We start from the raw sequence: 17870 nt of genomic DNA, 5'->3' as shown, positions 1-17870 counted from the left end.
CTCTTCGTCTTCTGTAATAATCAACTCAATTTCTTTAGGTTTTCATTTTAGGATGTCAACAAAATTCCCACCGTTTTCTGACATTTTCCAGACCAAACAATTGACAGAATAATTGAGAAAGACTTGGCAGATTCACCCTTATTAAATGTATACACCACATGGTTGAAGGAAGTTTTGAATGAACTGCTCCTCAGTCCAATGTGCGCATTCATCAGGCACGCTCCTGCACACACAAGCATGGCACTAAGCTCTGAGCTCACTCCCTCCGGCCTCGTACATTTGCATGTGCGTAGCGACGCACACTTGCGGGGCTCCAACCCTTTTCTCTCTGCACACTGGAAAAGAAGCCTCTCACAGCACACTGTCAGCCTTCCACACCCTCTTGATAATTGGGCATAACGTTTCCTCCCCGCTCCCTGTCTTTATCCCTTGAATGACCCGTTCCTTCCTTGTCACTCCCTCTTTGTCTCAAAGCACACCGGCAGGAGGAGAAAGGTGAAAATTCTCATTTGTTTTAGCACCAAATGCAAACGGCTCCCTCAGTTTGAAGACTAGTAACCCATATTCTCCCTGATGCTGTTATTGTATGCATTACAAAGTGGGCATGCACACTCACACACGCTCTTGTCACTCACCTTTGGAGTATATTACAGAAAAGGAGGGATGAACAGGTAATGGAGTATTCTGTCTTATGAGCTTTCCCTCTCAAACACACACACACACTCACTCACACAGAGACTCAGGCCCTGAAGTTCTTATTATTCAGGCCTGACCTCTGGATAACCCTGTTCTCAAGCTCAGATGGGACAACATCAAAAGGCCCGTTCCCTTTTGAACTCGCTGGGTTCTGCAGAGTGCGATGGAGAAAGAGAGAAAGAGTCTTCCACAGTGATTTTCTGAGCTACATACCTAGCTAGAATTTAACAAACTGGCCGGCTCATTTAAAAAAAAAAGAAAAAAGGACTGACTCCTGAAAAGTTTATGATCAGCTGTCAAATCATCATTCTTCTTTCAGACTGCAGGCTTACACTACATGTGCCTAATTTAAAAACGGCTTTAAAGTGATGTCTTGATTCAATATTGATGCGTGATAAATATTGCAGAAAATTAGCAAGCAGGCTGCGGGGCTCTGTGATTTCCACTTCATTAAGGGGAGATCAGATGGAAACAGGCATGAGTCTTGATACTGTACAGCTTTATTCGCTCCATCTCTCTCTCCTGCACACATTTCACATGTGTCAGCGGCTCTCATTTCAAAGTTCATTTCAAAGTTCCCAGTTCACTTTTCAAGAGGCTGTTCCAGGTCACCACCTCACACTGAAGGTCGTGCCCCTTTTATTGGTGAACACAAGTCAATGCTACAAAGCCTGTTTGACCACAGTATGACTGTTCCTTTGTCCGCTGTCCAGGAGGTTGCAGGAGGAGGAGCAGCAGCTGAGGACATCGTCTCTCCCGGCCATCCCAAACCCCTTCCCCGAGCTCTGCAGTCCAGCCAGCTCCCCTGTCCTCAGTCCTGGCTCCCTACCTCCTGGAGAACCCTCCACTGGCAACTATGTAAGTCAGACCCTACAAAAACAAACTGTAAAGACTTTACAGAAACTTTGACTTTTCAGGAATTCAAAGAGAAAAAAGTCTAGTTTTTCCCTGCAGGGCTCTTGCGGGAAATAATATTTTACCCTCCGTTATAATTTGGTGTGGTCACGTTGGATAGAAAACATACTCTTCATACGGTATGGGAGACCATGTCATAAAAACAGGATATGAGACATCAGCTGATTTTGATTTACTTTTATGTTGATAACTAAGACGTGTGGCTCAAGCCGCTTGTTTTGAAGGATGCAGGATTTGAATATCGTAAATCAGCTGTGTGTAGTGGTCAGCTGTGTCGGACATAAGCCTTTAGGAATTTTTCCCTGCTGTACATCTGCCCCGTGTTTTGCTCATCTGAGGCGTGCTGATTGCTTGCATGTGATAGCGCTGTTGCCGTACAGTGCATGTGTGTGCAGGAGAGAGGGTTTGTGGCTTTGTTTGAGGGGAAAAAAGAATGAGGTGAAGAGAGGAGGAGCAGAAGCGTGCATGTGGGGTGTGTGTGTGTGTGTGTGTGTGTGTGTGTGTGTGTGTGTGTGTGTGTGTGTGTGTGTGTGTAAGCCTGTTTGCATTTGTGTGTTCATTTGTTGACAGAGATTTAGAGACTGGTCTGTCTATTCCTGGAAGTCAGAGTCCCTCCGACATCACTTTTAATGATCTTCACATGGGGCCAGCCAGCACTGGTTACAGTAACATACCAGTTTACAGTAATGTGAGGGCGGACTATTTCTCATAAATACTGCTCTGGTCATGGCTCTTATGGTACGAGATCATACGCTGCAGTTCCAGTCATTTCTTGCCAGCGTGAGTTTCTCTGCTTTGTTGTCATCTCGGCCCATAAATCAGTCAATCAATGGTGAATTGATGGACCTGTGGCATCCAGTAAATGCTTTAAAAGTTGGGAAGTTGGCGCTTTGAATTACCATCTGTGACATAAATAAAGTCCTAAATATTTAATGTTGGTCGGAGCCTTGAAAGGTTAAATTTCATTCTAGACTCCACGAGTGGGAAAGTTGTTTCTTTCTCTGTGGGAATGTCGTCGGATTGAATTACAAGCTGCGGCATAAATTCAACACTGCATAGTAAATCTTAGTTCATACGGTAAATAGGTCAAAGATTAATGTCTCACTGAGTGGTTATGAGTTTTGCATTGAATTACTAGCTGTGACATAACTTTGGCGCTGTACAAGTGAACCAAGCGTGTCTGGTAAATATTCAGAAACCAATTTATTAGACTGGGAGACCTACACGGGACGGGAAGGTTGTTGGTTTTTGAATTCCCAGACGGCCTGTTAAGAGCGCACTATAGAGCGGGAAGTGGAGCGGGGCGTTGGAGGAGGTGCAGGGGAGTCGGAGATTAGCGGCAGAGGTAAATTATTTCTGCGGTCACACAGTCTTCAGGCGATAAAATATCTGCAGTGGTGCTTGGAAATCGGTAAAAATGGATGCAGGTTTGACCAGTTTTGCTTTTTTGAGGCTTTCAACTTTATTTGGAGCTACTAGATCTGCCTTTGACAGCGATTACAGTGAACCCACATCACAGCAATCCTGTTTCCAATTTTCAGTCGGTGCCAAGACCTTTAAAGAGCAGGAATTAATGTTTTTTTTTTTTGTCTTAAAACCAATATGTGTGTGCACACTCAAACCTCACAAACAATGTTCATATCTCCTCCTTCGAGTGTAATTAAAAAACGTTTTGGGTTTGTTTTTGGTCATACAGAGACGACCTTAGAATGATTGTAAAGTTGTTGTGGAGTGAACCCATACTCCATTTTTCAAACATGCACGGTGCTCATTTCATAATGCCTGGTTTGTTTGTGTAACATCAGGTTGTTTAGACCCATTTTTTATGAAGTTCAATTACAATAACTAGAATTTTGCCTGTTATATTAGAAAATAGTTTAAAAAAGCAGTTTTACGTCATGTGTTGAAACGTCACCGTACATCCAAGTGCATTGAATCCAAACATGGTTGTGTAGGTAAACAGTGACTAGATTCCTGTGACTAGAGGAAAAGCAAAGTTTTTATCGGTTCTGTTTGCACCACACTTATGCAATGAAGAAACAATGCTGAGACAGAGATGTGGAAAATTGAATTCCTTTTGCGTGTTTACTGGGCGCACACGGAGCGCACGCTTGTGTAAACTTGTGTGAGTGTGCTGTGCATCCATCCATGCATATATGGGTGTATTTGTTTTTTAGGTTCATGTGTGTTTGCGCTCACATCTGCCTGTTTGTCTTTGTGAGTTCTGTAAACTATTTACAGCATTGGCAGTGTCTATCCATTGTTGATGGCAACGGAAAGTATGTCTCATTGTGGTTGTTCTTCAGTGGAAATTCAATTCAGCACCTTTCCACCCAAAAAAAAAAAAAAAAAGAAACAAAACCAAACCCCTCCTGCAGAGCCATCCCATCGCACACATGTGCTTTTGGGGTCCAGCTCCGGAGGCATGTGGAACAGTGGTAACACTGCTTCCTTGCAAACACATATTCCTCCCTTGACTGGTTCAGATCAGTGGAGGAGTGGGTGATCTGTTTAGGGTTGTACAAGTGGGATAGCTAGCAGGTAAATTATTGCTCCCGGCCCACTCGCCAAGACCTCTAACCATAATCATTTCAACCATATGTGCTCCGTTTTGTGCCATTTTTTTTTTCTTTCTGTCTTTATCTCTCATCGTCAGCCTGCCTCGATCTACCCCTCTTCCTGCCCTCCAAACATCCAGGCCAGTGAGCCAGCCTGCTGGTGAGAAGTTTCTCTGTTTAGTTTACTGAATTTTCCTACCTCCGGGCACTTTCTGACAGACTCTCAAACTCGTGTCCCTCTGTTCCTCCTTACCTCACTCCTTGGCCTCTGTACAGGAGGCATGAGGACACAGCGCTGGCCTGTCAGGAGTCACTGGGCAAGCTGTTTGACATGGCCATATGATTCCCAATTACCTCACTTTCCTCCACTCTCTTCTCCCTCTTGTCTTTCTCCATTTCTCCACTCCAGGGCCTCCTCTACCAAGCATGCCTTTGTAGCTGTGCATTCTTGAAGGGGAAACTCTGAAATAGAGGCACAGTTTGTTCATTAAAATCAGTGCACTGCTAAAGTAATGCACTGCCCAGGTGATGCTGCGGAGGTACTATGACGTTTACAGCAGGTGTGCCAGAACATGTTGGTCTAAAGTGTAGCATCAATGAAACAAACAAGGCCAAATCTGAATGAATGCATTTGGTTTGGGAGCTACAGGATGATTAATCAAAGGAGGGAGCTGCCAGCTATGAGCAATAGCAGCAGTCCAGTGTGGTATGTGTGAAAATGTGCACAGATGGGCACATATACTTGACTTCCTGTGCTTGCTGAGGATTGCTGAAAACATAATCTGGGTTTTATGGCATTCTAAAGCTCCATGCATCTCTCTGTATACAGCCAACTGACCCAAAGCAGGTATTACAACCGCACTACACTTAAGAAAATACTCAGAGCTTGGCCTGTGTAATCCATGCCGTGCAATGGAAAAACCTATAAGAAGCCTTGAATGCAAGGCAGTTAGCTGCTATATCCATTAATTTTCTCAGTCCAGGTTCTTGACAATCTGTCCTCAGTAGTGCAATAGAAAGTGCTGTTATGTGCAGACTTGGACACCGTGTTCTCAAAGCTTCCCCAGTCTAGTTCTAGTGTGGGAACACTGATTTGATCACTGGGTTGCCAGATTTTGCTGGATTTACTGTACTTGGACTGGATGTCCTGTAGCTCCCTGTGCTCTATGGTATGGCAGGATCCCCACGCCTTGTCTCTGCCGCTCTAGTCTGTGTTTCATTATCTTTTTATTGGTCTGTCTATCTCTGTGTGTCTTGGACTGCATGTCAGTGTTTATCTCTCTGTCTGTCAGAAGGGTTCCTCTGTCAACCCTCCACCCCATTGTCCTTTCCTCCAAACTTTGAGTCAAAATTCCTGTTGGGCTCAGGCTGGCAGGAGTACTGTGCAGTGTGTCCTGAAACAATTTAGCTCACTCGATGAAGAGTTATTCACACATGATGAAGTAAGAGGCCTAAAATAGTGCCTGGTGCCAGACGAGCAGTGGAGGTTGGGTTGGCATGAATAATCTTAGCAAATGGGCTGTTGGTGCAAATAGTGCTGCTGCTTTCTATATCATGCAAGCTAAAGCAAACGTACGAGCAATCTGTCCAGCATCTGTTCATGCTTCCTAGCATTAGCAAAAAAGCGACTTGTTATTATTTTTCAATAGGAGACAGCGAAGTACAGTATGTGAAAATGTTCACTGCAATACAAATACTGCTTCTGTTTACGTCATCTGTTTTACAGTTTTAGCAGCAACATGTGAAAGTGAATACATGCCAAGTATGTAAAATGTTTGGGGGTTACACAAATGCTGCACCTATTTATATGTCCCGCCAGTAGCAACAGCATTTGAATGAGAAGCATTTAAAAAGTTCAGAGTTATGTAAATATTCTGTCTATTTATAGTATTGCATTTAGAGGTGGAACCTAGAAATGATTACATGCAGCACAAAATCAGGATGGGAAATTTACAAACAGAAGCATTTTGCACAGAAACATGTAGAAAACTATCAAAACTACCATCATTTAATGGTAAAAATGAATCTATATGTGCTGCACATTAAATCACATAATGCGAATATGATGTGTTTACATGCCGACACACATTGTTACAGGAACAGCTGTCATTCATTCTTGGCATCATGTTCTGTATGTTTATTGCGTTCAGCAGGTGAGATTACTTGCTTTCTTTAGTTTAGTTCTTTTCTGTCTGCTTCTTGTAATCTGCTACAGCGGCCTCGGTGTCCCTGAAGGGATCATTAACATTTGCTCTAATGACGGTGATGCTGATCACTTTTCCTCACCTCTTTCTCTCTCTGTCTGCATGACTTTGCCTCTAGTTGAGTCAGCCAGACTTCAAAGCCATGACACCTACTTATCAAAAAAGCATTTTGTGAATCCTGCCAGTATCAAGTGCGCTGCACTGAATTATAATTTGAATGATGAGCTCATGATATTAGCAGCCTCCATATCAGCTTGGAGAGATCATGTGACCTGTTTTAAATGAGTCTCGCTTTAAGATCATTATTCTTAGGTTTGTGTAAGACTAAAAACGTCGTAAATCCAGTATAATAAGCAGCACTATAGGCTTTTATTCAATTATTCACAGAAAGAAGTAACAAGGAAGGTATTATGCAGTAATGAGACAGACAGCATACTGTCTCCCTTTGCACCTCAGCATCGTGCAAGCTGCTGAAAAATATCATCATTACTTCTGATATGCTGCAGAATATGAATGTTGCATACACTCACTCTTAATGCTAGTCAGCCCCAGCACCTGAAAGAAATCTGTAAAGCAATAAGCAGCCAAAATGTACAACATAGTCCCAGTCTATGTATGCTTGTGCATGGAAAAGAATGACGAATTGAGTAGTTGGCGTGATCAGCCCGACCTGCTAATGCTAAACAAAGAAAGTGCCACCTGCAGAGACCAAAGCTTTCTTCACACAAAATGTAAAAGTTCATCATTTTAAACCTGCAGTAACAGTGACACACTGGCATGTTGTCCCCAGAGCACAGAGCTCTTGAGCTGTAAAATCTAGATGCTAACTTTGCTGTTGGGTGCTGTGCAGGTGGTGTGCAGCGGGTTTTTGGATCTTTTTTTGCTGCAAACAGCTACCTGCTGCGACTGAAAACCCCACTGATGAGCCAAAACAGTGAATTTGTCTGTCATAAAACCAAAACAATGAGCTGAAAGAAGCTAAGATGCCTACAGAGCTGAGGGTCGCTGCAGAGTTGGGTGATTAGTCATTGCCATGTGATGTCTGAAAAGTATAACCTTTAGCATCTCTGTATCAGATTTCCAATGAAAGAAAACAGTTTTACACACTTAAATGCTAATTGCTAAAAAGTGAAACCAGAAACACCCGGTACATAAATGATGGGCATCGATCCATTCCTGCTCTCGCTCTCTTAGTGCTGAAGCATGGCATTCCTTGGCTGCCTCCTTCCTCAGTGTTGGAAATACTCCGGGTCAAAGGGTGGATTTTTCCACTGTAAACGGAAAAGCAGAATGGAATGCTGCCGATGCCCAAACCGTCTGCCTCAATGTGTGGGAACGTCTGTGCGCGCGTGCATGGGTGTGTGTGTTTAAAAGTTTGCTCAGGTTTTTGTGTGTGTGTATGTGCGTCGACCTAATGTATGTATGTTTGTCTTTACAAGCGGGGGATGCTTATGTGTGTGCATCTGTGAGAGCGTATGTTCATGTGTGTGTGCGTTCTGCTTCTCATTGTAGCGCTGATGTGTTCTGCAGGCCGCACTGTGCGGAGATCAAAGGTGACACAGCGCCAGAAATCTGCTGGCTCACTCTTCCAGCAGCCGGCTTGATTTTTAAATGGATCTTAAAGTGAAATATGGAACACACACACACACACACACACACACACACACACACACACACACACACACACACACACACACACACACACGGACACTTGTTGTCTTGTGCAGTCCCTGGCTAGTCACTTTTGTGGTGTCCTGTCCTGTTTATGGTGCTTGAATTGTTTGTATCTTAGTGATTATTTGTAACTGGTGTCAATATAAATAATGCGCTCAAACTGGGTGTTTTACTGAGTGTGCGTGCGTCCATGTGTGTACATGTGATGCATCCCTGCATGCTGGCTTCATTATTTCCAACATTATGTCTAGTCTCCGAGTCCACACACACACACACACACACACACACACACACACACACACACACACACACACACACACACATGCACACAACTCTCACACACATGCACACAACTCTCACATACACACACACACACTTGCATGTTATCTGATGCTCTCTGAGAACATGCAGGTGGTACAGTAACCCTATGTGAGCACACATGTCGCTGCTCTCTTTCTCGAGCAGACACACATACCAACATATATGAACTATCACGAGGGGCTGAGTGGATTTGCAGCCTTCAGTGCTGTGAAATACAAATTGTTTGGCTGCTGTAGAACAAATACTACCTGGAGGAGTGACAGGCAGGCTGCGGTTGGATCTGGAACACGTCATGTGTCAGGGCCGTATTTACTCCCTGCTGCTAAATGGAAACATGCCTCGACCTGCTACTGCCACACTGCCCCCCACACACACACACGCACACACACTGACAGACACACACACACACAGAGGTGTTAAATAATAAGGTAGGATGGAATGATTAGTCTGAGTAATGGCTCAGTTTAAATAAATAGGACTTAAAAATGGGCACCGGACAAAGCCACTAGGGAATAGATCAACACATGGCTTGTGTGTAAATATCATTGTGGTTCTGTGAAATTTTAGTTGTGCATTGGTATATTACCAATTACCAAGGGCATTGACCAAAATCAAGACTATCCCAGAGGAACTTATTTTGTGGCTGGCTCTTGGAGTAGTGTCCCACTTATGTAAATTGTTAGACACAAACTGTTGGTTTAAAATTATCCTTTTGCATGCTAAATTAAATTACATGCTTCCAGTAAAAATAGGTCAGTGTCACTGCAACCATTAAGCCAGCTGCAGCTAAACTTCCCCTGCCTACACTGTGGCAGAGCACTGCATGTGATGAACACCACATGATAGCCCAGAGCCAATTAAAAAGCAGCAGTGTATACACATAAAGTCGAAAATAAATTCCAGCTGGAGTCATTGTGCATACAAACGTACACTGCCACTGCTGAAATACTCAGTGAACAGTTGATCTCCAACGGGCATCGGAAGCTCGGCTTTAGCTCGGCTGCTACATAATTAAAACACTGAGGAAGCACGTAGACGGGGGAAAGACGTGCTAGAACCCAAAATAATATTTACTGCTAAACATGATGCTGCAAAAAACTGTGTGACAATATTTAAAAAACATAGTCACTGCATTGTTGACCAGTTTAGAGAGAGCATATTTGAGTTAAGTGATGCTTTGACCAGGTCAGGCACTAAGTTAGGCAGTAAGTGCACAGTGTACATAACTATAGTAGATACAACCTTTATTTAAAAAAAAAAAAAAAACTGAAATAAAAACAGAATACAATGATTTACATATAAACTGTGTTTAATGACGCTTTTACAAAGAGTTCCTGAGCTCATGTATTAATCTCCTTTATCCAATCATGTGGTCACAAAGTGGTGAACCTCGCTTCATCCTTGCTTGTGAACGAGTGAGTCTTTCCAGGATGCCCCTTCATACCTAACACAAACCTTTTTTGGAATCAGGGCTGTGCACACTTCTGATCTCAAACTGTGCATTTTGCCTGCGTGGAAACAACAATTTCAACTTCGTTTTGGAGAATTATCTTTTTAAAGCTCACAGCAAACTAAGCAAGAGTGGGTACAGTCCCAAAGTATCTCAGATAATGCCTGCCAATCAGTAAAGCATTACCAGCCGTGAGGCAGATGTAGCAGATATGAATGTACATTACGTCTCTTTTAGCCCAGCGTCGGATGAAGTCACCACAGTTCATTTTTTAGAGATAGATTAACAAGGGAATCCCATTCAGAGCATTTAAAATGTACATCGCGGTAATGGTAGGGAACCTCAAGCCTTAAATATTAATAAATAGTTAATAATTCATTCTCTGCTACATTTCTGCATTGAATTTATCTAAATAAATGTCTTTCTGGGGACACTTGACAGGACCACCCAGGCACCGCCAGTGATGCACCTCCAACAGTCCATCCCTCACTCCCTGTCCCAGAGGGCAGGCAGTGTAAGATTAGAAGCCACAACTTCACCCAGCTAATCGCCCAAGATCCCATTTCTCCTTCAGCTAATGGGAATCCCTGATAGCGTCCGCTCTCCCCTCCGTCCATATTTTAGATCGTCAGAGACTCAATACTGATGCGAATCATCTTTGCTCATTAGATGATACAGTTTAAGGTTTAGGCTGACAAACTTTGTGTGAGAGCTTTTTTTAGCACACGATGCTTGAGTGTGTATTTTTGGTGTACTTACTTTACCCTAACCCATACATATGTGAATACAGGTGTACACACATGTCTGTGTGCTGTGTCCATGCATTTCTCAAAGAGAGCAATGTGTTGCTGCCTGTAGGCATTTCATCTGGCCAAAGCTGAACAGAGCTGTTGGACTCATGTAGGTCATGGAGACTGCATCTCTCTCTCTCTCTCTCTCTCTCTCTCTCTCTCTCTCTCTCTCTCTCTCTCTCTCTCTCTCTCTCTCTCTCTCTCTCTCTCAGGGAAAGTAGGACAGCTCAGATTTCTGAGCCACTGCTGTGAAAAGGCAGAAAAGGAAGGAAGAAAGAGGAAAAAGCTGAAGGAGAATAGAAAATTAAAAATTGAAAAGCTGCTAAAAACAGTGATCATGTGATTTATTAGTGTTGTAAAAGTTTTGAAAAAGGTTATTATTACTTTTTTTGCGATTATTTGTTGCTGTACTGCTCATCTGGCATGTGCCACAGGAAACAGTTTATTATCTGCTTAACTGTGAATATGTTAAGTCTGTTTGACTTCTGGGCTCTTTATGCAACACATTCACCAGATTGCATCATAAATCAGCTATTGTTGGACAGCAAATTCAGGAGACGGCTCCGGATAAAAAGCTGAGTCAGAAGTTAATATGGAAAAGGAAGAAATATTCAGTGTTTCCTCTTATTTGAATTGTCACAAAACATAAAGGCAGACTAAAGGAAGATGGACAGGATGCTCAACGGAGAAGATATAGAGAAATGAAAATGATATTATTCATGTAGCCACGGCCTTCAGTGATCATTTTCTGTTATCAAAGAACAAGTCTGATTGTTTGAAGGCCCTTCAGAGGAATTTGTAGACAAAGAGCTGCCACTGGGATTTGTACCGGTGGAGAGAATGAGAGAGTGTGACAGACAGAAGACACTGTGATCTTGGCATCTCCAGAGAAATCTCTCCGTTATTGGGGACAGCTTGTACAGAACTGTACCACAAACTGTGATTCCTCTTAATGGGAAATGATTGTTTGTAGTTGCCTGTGATGCCAGTCGCCCTCTTTCACTCATGGGACCCAGAGACCTGTGGATATGTCCCCTCCATACTGTCATAATTCTTTCTCTGTCTTCCTTTGGTATTCAGTGTCTTTATTATAGCTTCATGATCGTTCAGTTACGGATTATTAAAACTAGTTACTTGTGAGAACAGTGATTTTCTGTTGTTTACACCGACACCAATTTGAAGGTCTCATCAGCTGTATGAAATAGAAATATGAGGAATAGAGTCTCTCTTGTAGGTCGGATGTCTAAATGTATCCAGAGGCCACCGTGCAGCAATGCCACCACTTGCCATACAACTAGGGGACCATTTCCAGTACATTGCCAAAATCATGCCAGTGATGTCATCCTTTGTTTGCCCATTCACAATCCCCTGCCCCATCCTTCTGCCCTCCTGCTGTAATTGGACAATGGCTCCAAATCAGCAGTGGTCTGAAAGGACATTCGCTTCCTGGGGTGTACTGGCAGTCCGCCCTGGTGCACAATTAAGCATCCGCTCCCACTTTTACTCCTGTTGGTAAAATATTTGGCTCCATGTGGGGTGTTGCTCAGCAGGTAGTCCTGGTAAATAGGGGAGAGACTGTTCTTACATCATCATAACCCTGCTTAGATGGCCTTTAGGAAGTGCTTTAATAATATGAATTCAAATTCAATTCAAACATGACTAAATCACTCCATGTGTGACGAAACTCTTAGAAAAATGATTGATTCCATTCTGAGTAAATGGATAAAATCAGGAAATTATGGTCACCAGAAGTAGTGGTACAAGGCCTTCTGAGATAAGAAGACTCATGAGTCATCCAAGTAAGAATGAACCTATGCAATGGTTTTCTGCTTGATTTTGTTTTTAAACAGCCTATTAGCTTGTCAATTTATAGCAGCACAGACATGGAAAATGCACAGATGTGCCTTGTCTGATATTGCCATGTTGGTGTTGTTCCTTCAACACTGTGTTTCACGCTGCTCCAGGACCATTAACTCACCAAGAAGCAATAAAGCACAGGCAGCAGTTCATGGCGGGTGAGTGGCTCCATCACAGAACTTTTCTCATCTGCATATTTTTCTGGTCTTTTTCCCCGACTCACAAAGCTTTGACATCAAAACAGTGTGATTGGTCAGTTGCAATGATGGTCCTGGAGCAACATAATTATGATGTTGTAGGAACAACACCAACACGGCAACATCAGATCGTGCTGTTTCGTCTGCGCCCTCTTCAGTGGAACTAACCTGGAAAAATAAATGTCAAAGCACTTTCTGATACAGTCTCTTTTTGCACTTGCTGGACTTTGACATTAGTTACACACACTTTTTGTCTTTGGGCCCAAAATATTTTCCTCTCCAAGAACCAGAATTAGATTTAACCAAAAATAGACATTTTACCTGACCTCTAACTTTTGATTCCTAATGAAGTCCGGCCTAAATTTGTGCTGCCTGACCTGCATTGCTAATTAAATTCAACCCGGCTCAGCTCCAAACTCTTCCAACCTTCCACTTTGTGAGCCTGAGTGGGTGTTGAGACTCCATTATTCACAGACAGAGCAGGCTCTGTGGGCCAACTAACTACCTGATATACAGTGTATGGTCTGATGCATGGCTGCACAGTGGCAGAGATTCCACTGTACATGACTCTGTATTGTTAATGTGCACTGAGAGTCTTTTCCTCCTACGTTTCTCTCCATACATCCCTCTCTCTCTCTCTATACCATCCCTCTCTCTCGTTCTCCTTTTTCTCTCTTCCCTCCCTCTGTCCCCTGCCCACTAAATCCCTTTCTGCCTTCCTTTGCTTCACTGAGCCCAGATAGGCCTCTGTGTCTTGGGTCTTAATTTGACACGGTAATTGGATGACAAGGGACAGTTCACCGTCCCTTCCTCATGAGTCAGCAGAGTTTTCTTGGCTAATGCCTCACACCACCGCTGACTACAGGCGCTGAGCGGGGTACGGCCAATTGTCCGAGGCGCATTCAGGTTTTTGTGTCTCCATCTCATCTTCCGGACGTTAGTTTGCAGAGGCGGCCCAGACCACACACACAGCACCACATTACAGTTAGAGGGGCTTTATAGAGCATTCTTGTTAATGGGAATATGACGCTGGGGTGGGCTGCCTGAGCCAAATCTGCTCATCAATGGCCACAGTTCTTTTTTGGCAACATGTATCAGGTTTTTGCAAGGCAGTGGCAGAGCAGATATAACTAAATGTTGACGATGGAGGGGTTGTCTTGACAAGACCTGCTAAAAAGCAGCACCTTGTAAGTTTGTATATAGAAGACTGGTGCAATAAAGCTGTGAAGTCTTGATAATTCTACATTTGATTTTGCTGAAAATGATGAAAATGTTAGTTTTATGTCGCTTGCTTGCTTGCTCATAGAAAGTAGTTTCATCTAATATTGTCATAAATAAATCTAAAAACTTTATCAGACCTCGTCAGTTTCATCGGTTTCTCCTCCCAGTCTCTTTGAAGTCATTGTTTTGTGACTAACCCCCCAATGAATGGGTCATAAGTATTCCGGAGTGGACTTTATGAGCTTTGAGAAGTGAATCATTTTTGCTCCAGATATTAATTGTGCATGCCATTACCAACAAGAAAAGAAAGATTAAGGTCAGTGTAAGGGCTGTGGTTAAGGTTAGGGTGTGTCAGAATTGCACATAGCCAACAGGCTCAGCCCAGGACAACTAAATCCCTGTGCTTATTAACTGGAAAGGATTCGCTTTTCGCATCGATATATCAGGAAGAGTTGACATGGGAGCTGACATCAGTGTTGAATTTTTTATTTCATATGAATAAATGGCGTGACAAGGAAGTGTCTAAAAAAATGAGGTTTTTGCCAGTAACTGATTAGCATTTTTTCATGATGCTTGGTCTTGGCTGGGTATTTCCTCTCCCTGGCTCAGCTGTTTCCCAGGTTCACTCCTGCTTCACAACATTGCCCTCATGTAATGGATCCTCATGAGTGGGCAGGCTTGTAGGCCTAATGGCTAATAGTCTTTTTGGAGTTGTAGTCTGCCACAGTAACTCCAATCTGATGTAATGGCTTGTAATGTGTACGTAATACCACTGGAGCTATTTATAGACCAGCAGCTAATTCTCAGAGAGGTAGATGCGTGTGAGCTGCTGGGCGTGCACACACATGCTTGGGTACATACTTTTGTTTTTACAAAGCATGTTCAAATACAGTGCAGTTTATCTTCTCTTTGTCTGTTTGCGTCTGTCTAGTTTCTGTTTGCGTGTGTGTGTGTGGGTGTGTGTGTGTGTGTGTGTGTGTGTGTGTGTGTGTGTGTGTGCAGGTATGTCCCAGAGCATGCAGAGACTCTAATATGCACAACATGTATACGCTTAGCAAAGTGCGTGTGTGTGTGTGTGTGTGTGTGTGTGTGTGTGTGTGTGTGTGTGTGTGTGTGTGTGTGTGTGTGTGTGTGTGTGTGTGTGTGTGTGTGTGTGTGTGTGTGTGTGTATGTTTGTGTGTGTATGTTTGTTTGTATCCCAGGATGTGTAGGCGTAAGTGAGCACATCTGGGTGCCTGTGTGTCTGATAAATGTGTGCGTGCGTGCGTGTGTGCATGCGTGCATGTGTGAGTGTGTTGCCTGAAGCTCTCAGTCTCTCCCTGGGGGATTACATCAGAGGGCATTTATCAGACCTGAGTCATCAGAGAGGTTGAGAGGCTCTGCTCTGCTCCTCCGTCTAAATGAGGACACAGTTAAAAGCATTAGAACATAACGAGTAATCTATTTCTTTTCTCTCTCACTCTCACTCTCACTCGCACCTATGCCTGCCTCCTTTTTTGCCCACACGTCTATTCTTTGCCTTTGACAAGAAGACCAAGAAGTAGAGTAGGTCAGTTGAAATGTGTCACTCCGCTGTCACCTCCGTCTGCTTCCTCATTCCTTCCACTCATGAGGCAGTCTAATGGTATTGCTACACTGCAAGATAAGATTTCCACATCTCCCACCCAGATTATTCACATTTAGTCATTTGATTTGTTTGTGAGGGCAGCCTATTACGGACCGGGAGAATGGAGCATGGTGTCAGTTCAGGTCAAGCTTTGAAGTCATGCACACTCTCAGCTGATCGGTATCATCTGACTGTTAAAATCACCAGTCACAGTCAGAGATGAGGTGGTCTTTGTAATTAAAGGAAAGGCTTTTCTTCCTTGGCATTAAGTTCATACAGTATATACTCACATGCTGTCTTGATGTGCTGTGTTGTGGAATTTTTGCCCTGTTGTAAAAAAAAAAAAGATCCTAAATTTAAGGAACATGAACCCGTGTTTGACCTCTGTGTGCAAAGATCTGATTATCCCTGTTCACATAAGTCCAGGTTGAAAACTATAACTCCAGACTAAACCATGTAATTAAAAAGGACTTAGCTTAATGCTGTGTATCAAATAGGATTGTAGTGTTTGCAGCGTTGTGTCGTGCACTGCAGATTGGACATGGCAGACAGTGGGGATAATTCTTTCCATATTTATTTTTATACTTACATAATGTGTACTTATCCTCGATTAATTCCCAGTTTCTTCAAATCTGGATAGCTCTCCCTGCACTTTGCCATCTTTGTCCCTGCTCCAGTGGCGTTCACTAGGAGGGCACAATGTGACTGAGGGTTCATCCCTTAACCAATAAGAGCTGCTATTCCAATCACAAGATCAGATTTTGAGTTCAGTGGAGTGCTACGTATGAACTTCTGCAGGGTTTGGCGAGTGTGTTTGACCTTACGCCGCCTTTGCACCAGCTGCACTGATACACTGACATACTAACAATGACTGTTTGGTGTCTGCCTTATGAAATGGCATTAAATGTGGTTGATAACACACCTTGTTCGTGAGTTGAGTAAACCTTCAGGGTTGAAGCTTGACTTTGGACTGACAAACACTTGGATTATGCTAATCCTGTCATTCTTATGTTGAATAGAAACCCACGGAACACCTTTCATATCAAAGCCAGGCCAGGTCAGATAAGACATGTTGACTTATTTGTCGCAGTGGCAAACATGAGGTTTTACTGGTTGCTTGTTCTTGTGCGAAACGACAAGACAGGTCGGATTATCATTCCTGTCTTCTAAACATCCCAACTGCAGCAAAATGTGCATCATATCTGCCAAACTTTCCAACCAGTTTCTGTTAATTCTTTGTCAAAAGGTTTGAACGTAATGTCCCGATGAACCAACTCTAATAATTACAGCTGTGTACAAACCTGGATTGCAGCTTGCGGGATGCGTGCACCCTTCTCGGGGCTTTCCCCTCCGGCTTACTAACTGTGACGTAGATGAGGGTGTGTGTCTTGGTCCGTGTGAGTGTTTGGGTGTAATGGCAGGGAGGGGGTGGGTGGGAGAGACAGCTGTGCAGGCTAGATATGTAGTTAACAGAAAGAGGCATTCATGCTACACATTCTGCTGCAGTGTGTCACCAGCCAGTCTCTCTCGCTCTCTCACTTCCCTCTGCTTCCCACTCCTTTTCCCTTCACTTCTCACGTCTGTCTGTCTGTCTCCTGTTTCTCCCTGTCCCACACACATGCACCCACATACGTGCCTGTGTGCATGTGCAGCCAGTCACACACGTTTCTCTCGCTCTCTCTCCCTTCCCCCAGCCGCAGACCCCCCTCCCCTCCCTCCCCAAAGTTTCCCGCTATAGTAAATGAAGTCATATCTCTGTTACTGCTACCACTTTTGCCACTATTTCCTCCTTCCTTCTGTGGAACTGTGCTTATTCCTGGATTGCACCTCACCCACACATGCACACACACACACACACACACACACACACACACACACACACACCCTCCCTTCCACTGAAAAAAGTAGGGAATAAAGGAAGAGGTTGCTTGAAGGACAACGTAAAGCTGTTCTCGCCTCTCCCAGACGGGGTGTGTCAAGGCTTTTGTCTGTCTGATGCCGTATTAAATATCGGAGTTAAAAGGAGGGGTGGGGGGGCCGTGTGTGTGTGTGTGTGTGTGTGTGTGTGTGTGTGTGTGTGTGTGTGTGTGTGTGTGTGCGCGCGCGCATGTGTGTGCAAAAGTCTCCAGGTTTTTTTTTTTTTGTTCTTTAGAGAGAAAGAATGTTGGCACGAAGCTAGCCACCAGGGGAGGAGGAGAAGGTCGGAGTGCTCAAGTGCTGCTCCAGGTTTGTTTCATTTCATTTGCTCTGTAATGAGTCTTGTTACTGCTGTGAGAGGCAGAGAGATCTGACTGGGGAGTTCAAAGTTAAGCCACAGGGAGGGAGGAAAGGAGGGAGGAAGGGAGCTCAGAGCACATACAAGCCGACAAGCCCTCACTTG

The 17870-nt window shown here is 43.7% G+C and overlaps 1 protein-coding gene across 3 annotated transcripts in view; it reads left to right on the top strand.

Moving 5' to 3' along the window:
• Positions 1 to 17870, top strand: part of grb10b (growth factor receptor-bound protein 10b) — a 62323-nt gene that overhangs the window by 30019 nt on the left and 14434 nt on the right. For all 3 annotated transcript variants that reach the window (XM_070967064.1, XM_070967065.1, XM_070967063.1), the window contains exon 5: positions 1410 to 1554. In XM_070967064.1, coding sequence (XP_070823165.1) covers positions 1410 to 1554 — 145 coding nt within the window. The remainder of the gene's footprint in view (positions 1 to 1409; positions 1555 to 17870) is intronic.

This window comes from Chaetodon trifascialis, chromosome 7 (assembly GCF_039877785.1).
Source record: "Chaetodon trifascialis isolate fChaTrf1 chromosome 7, fChaTrf1.hap1, whole genome shotgun sequence".
Taxonomy (NCBI): domain Eukaryota; kingdom Metazoa; phylum Chordata; class Actinopteri; order Chaetodontiformes; family Chaetodontidae; genus Chaetodon; species Chaetodon trifascialis.
The sequence above is the reverse complement of the archived record's forward strand: the minus strand, read 5'-3'. Positions and strand labels throughout refer to the sequence as shown.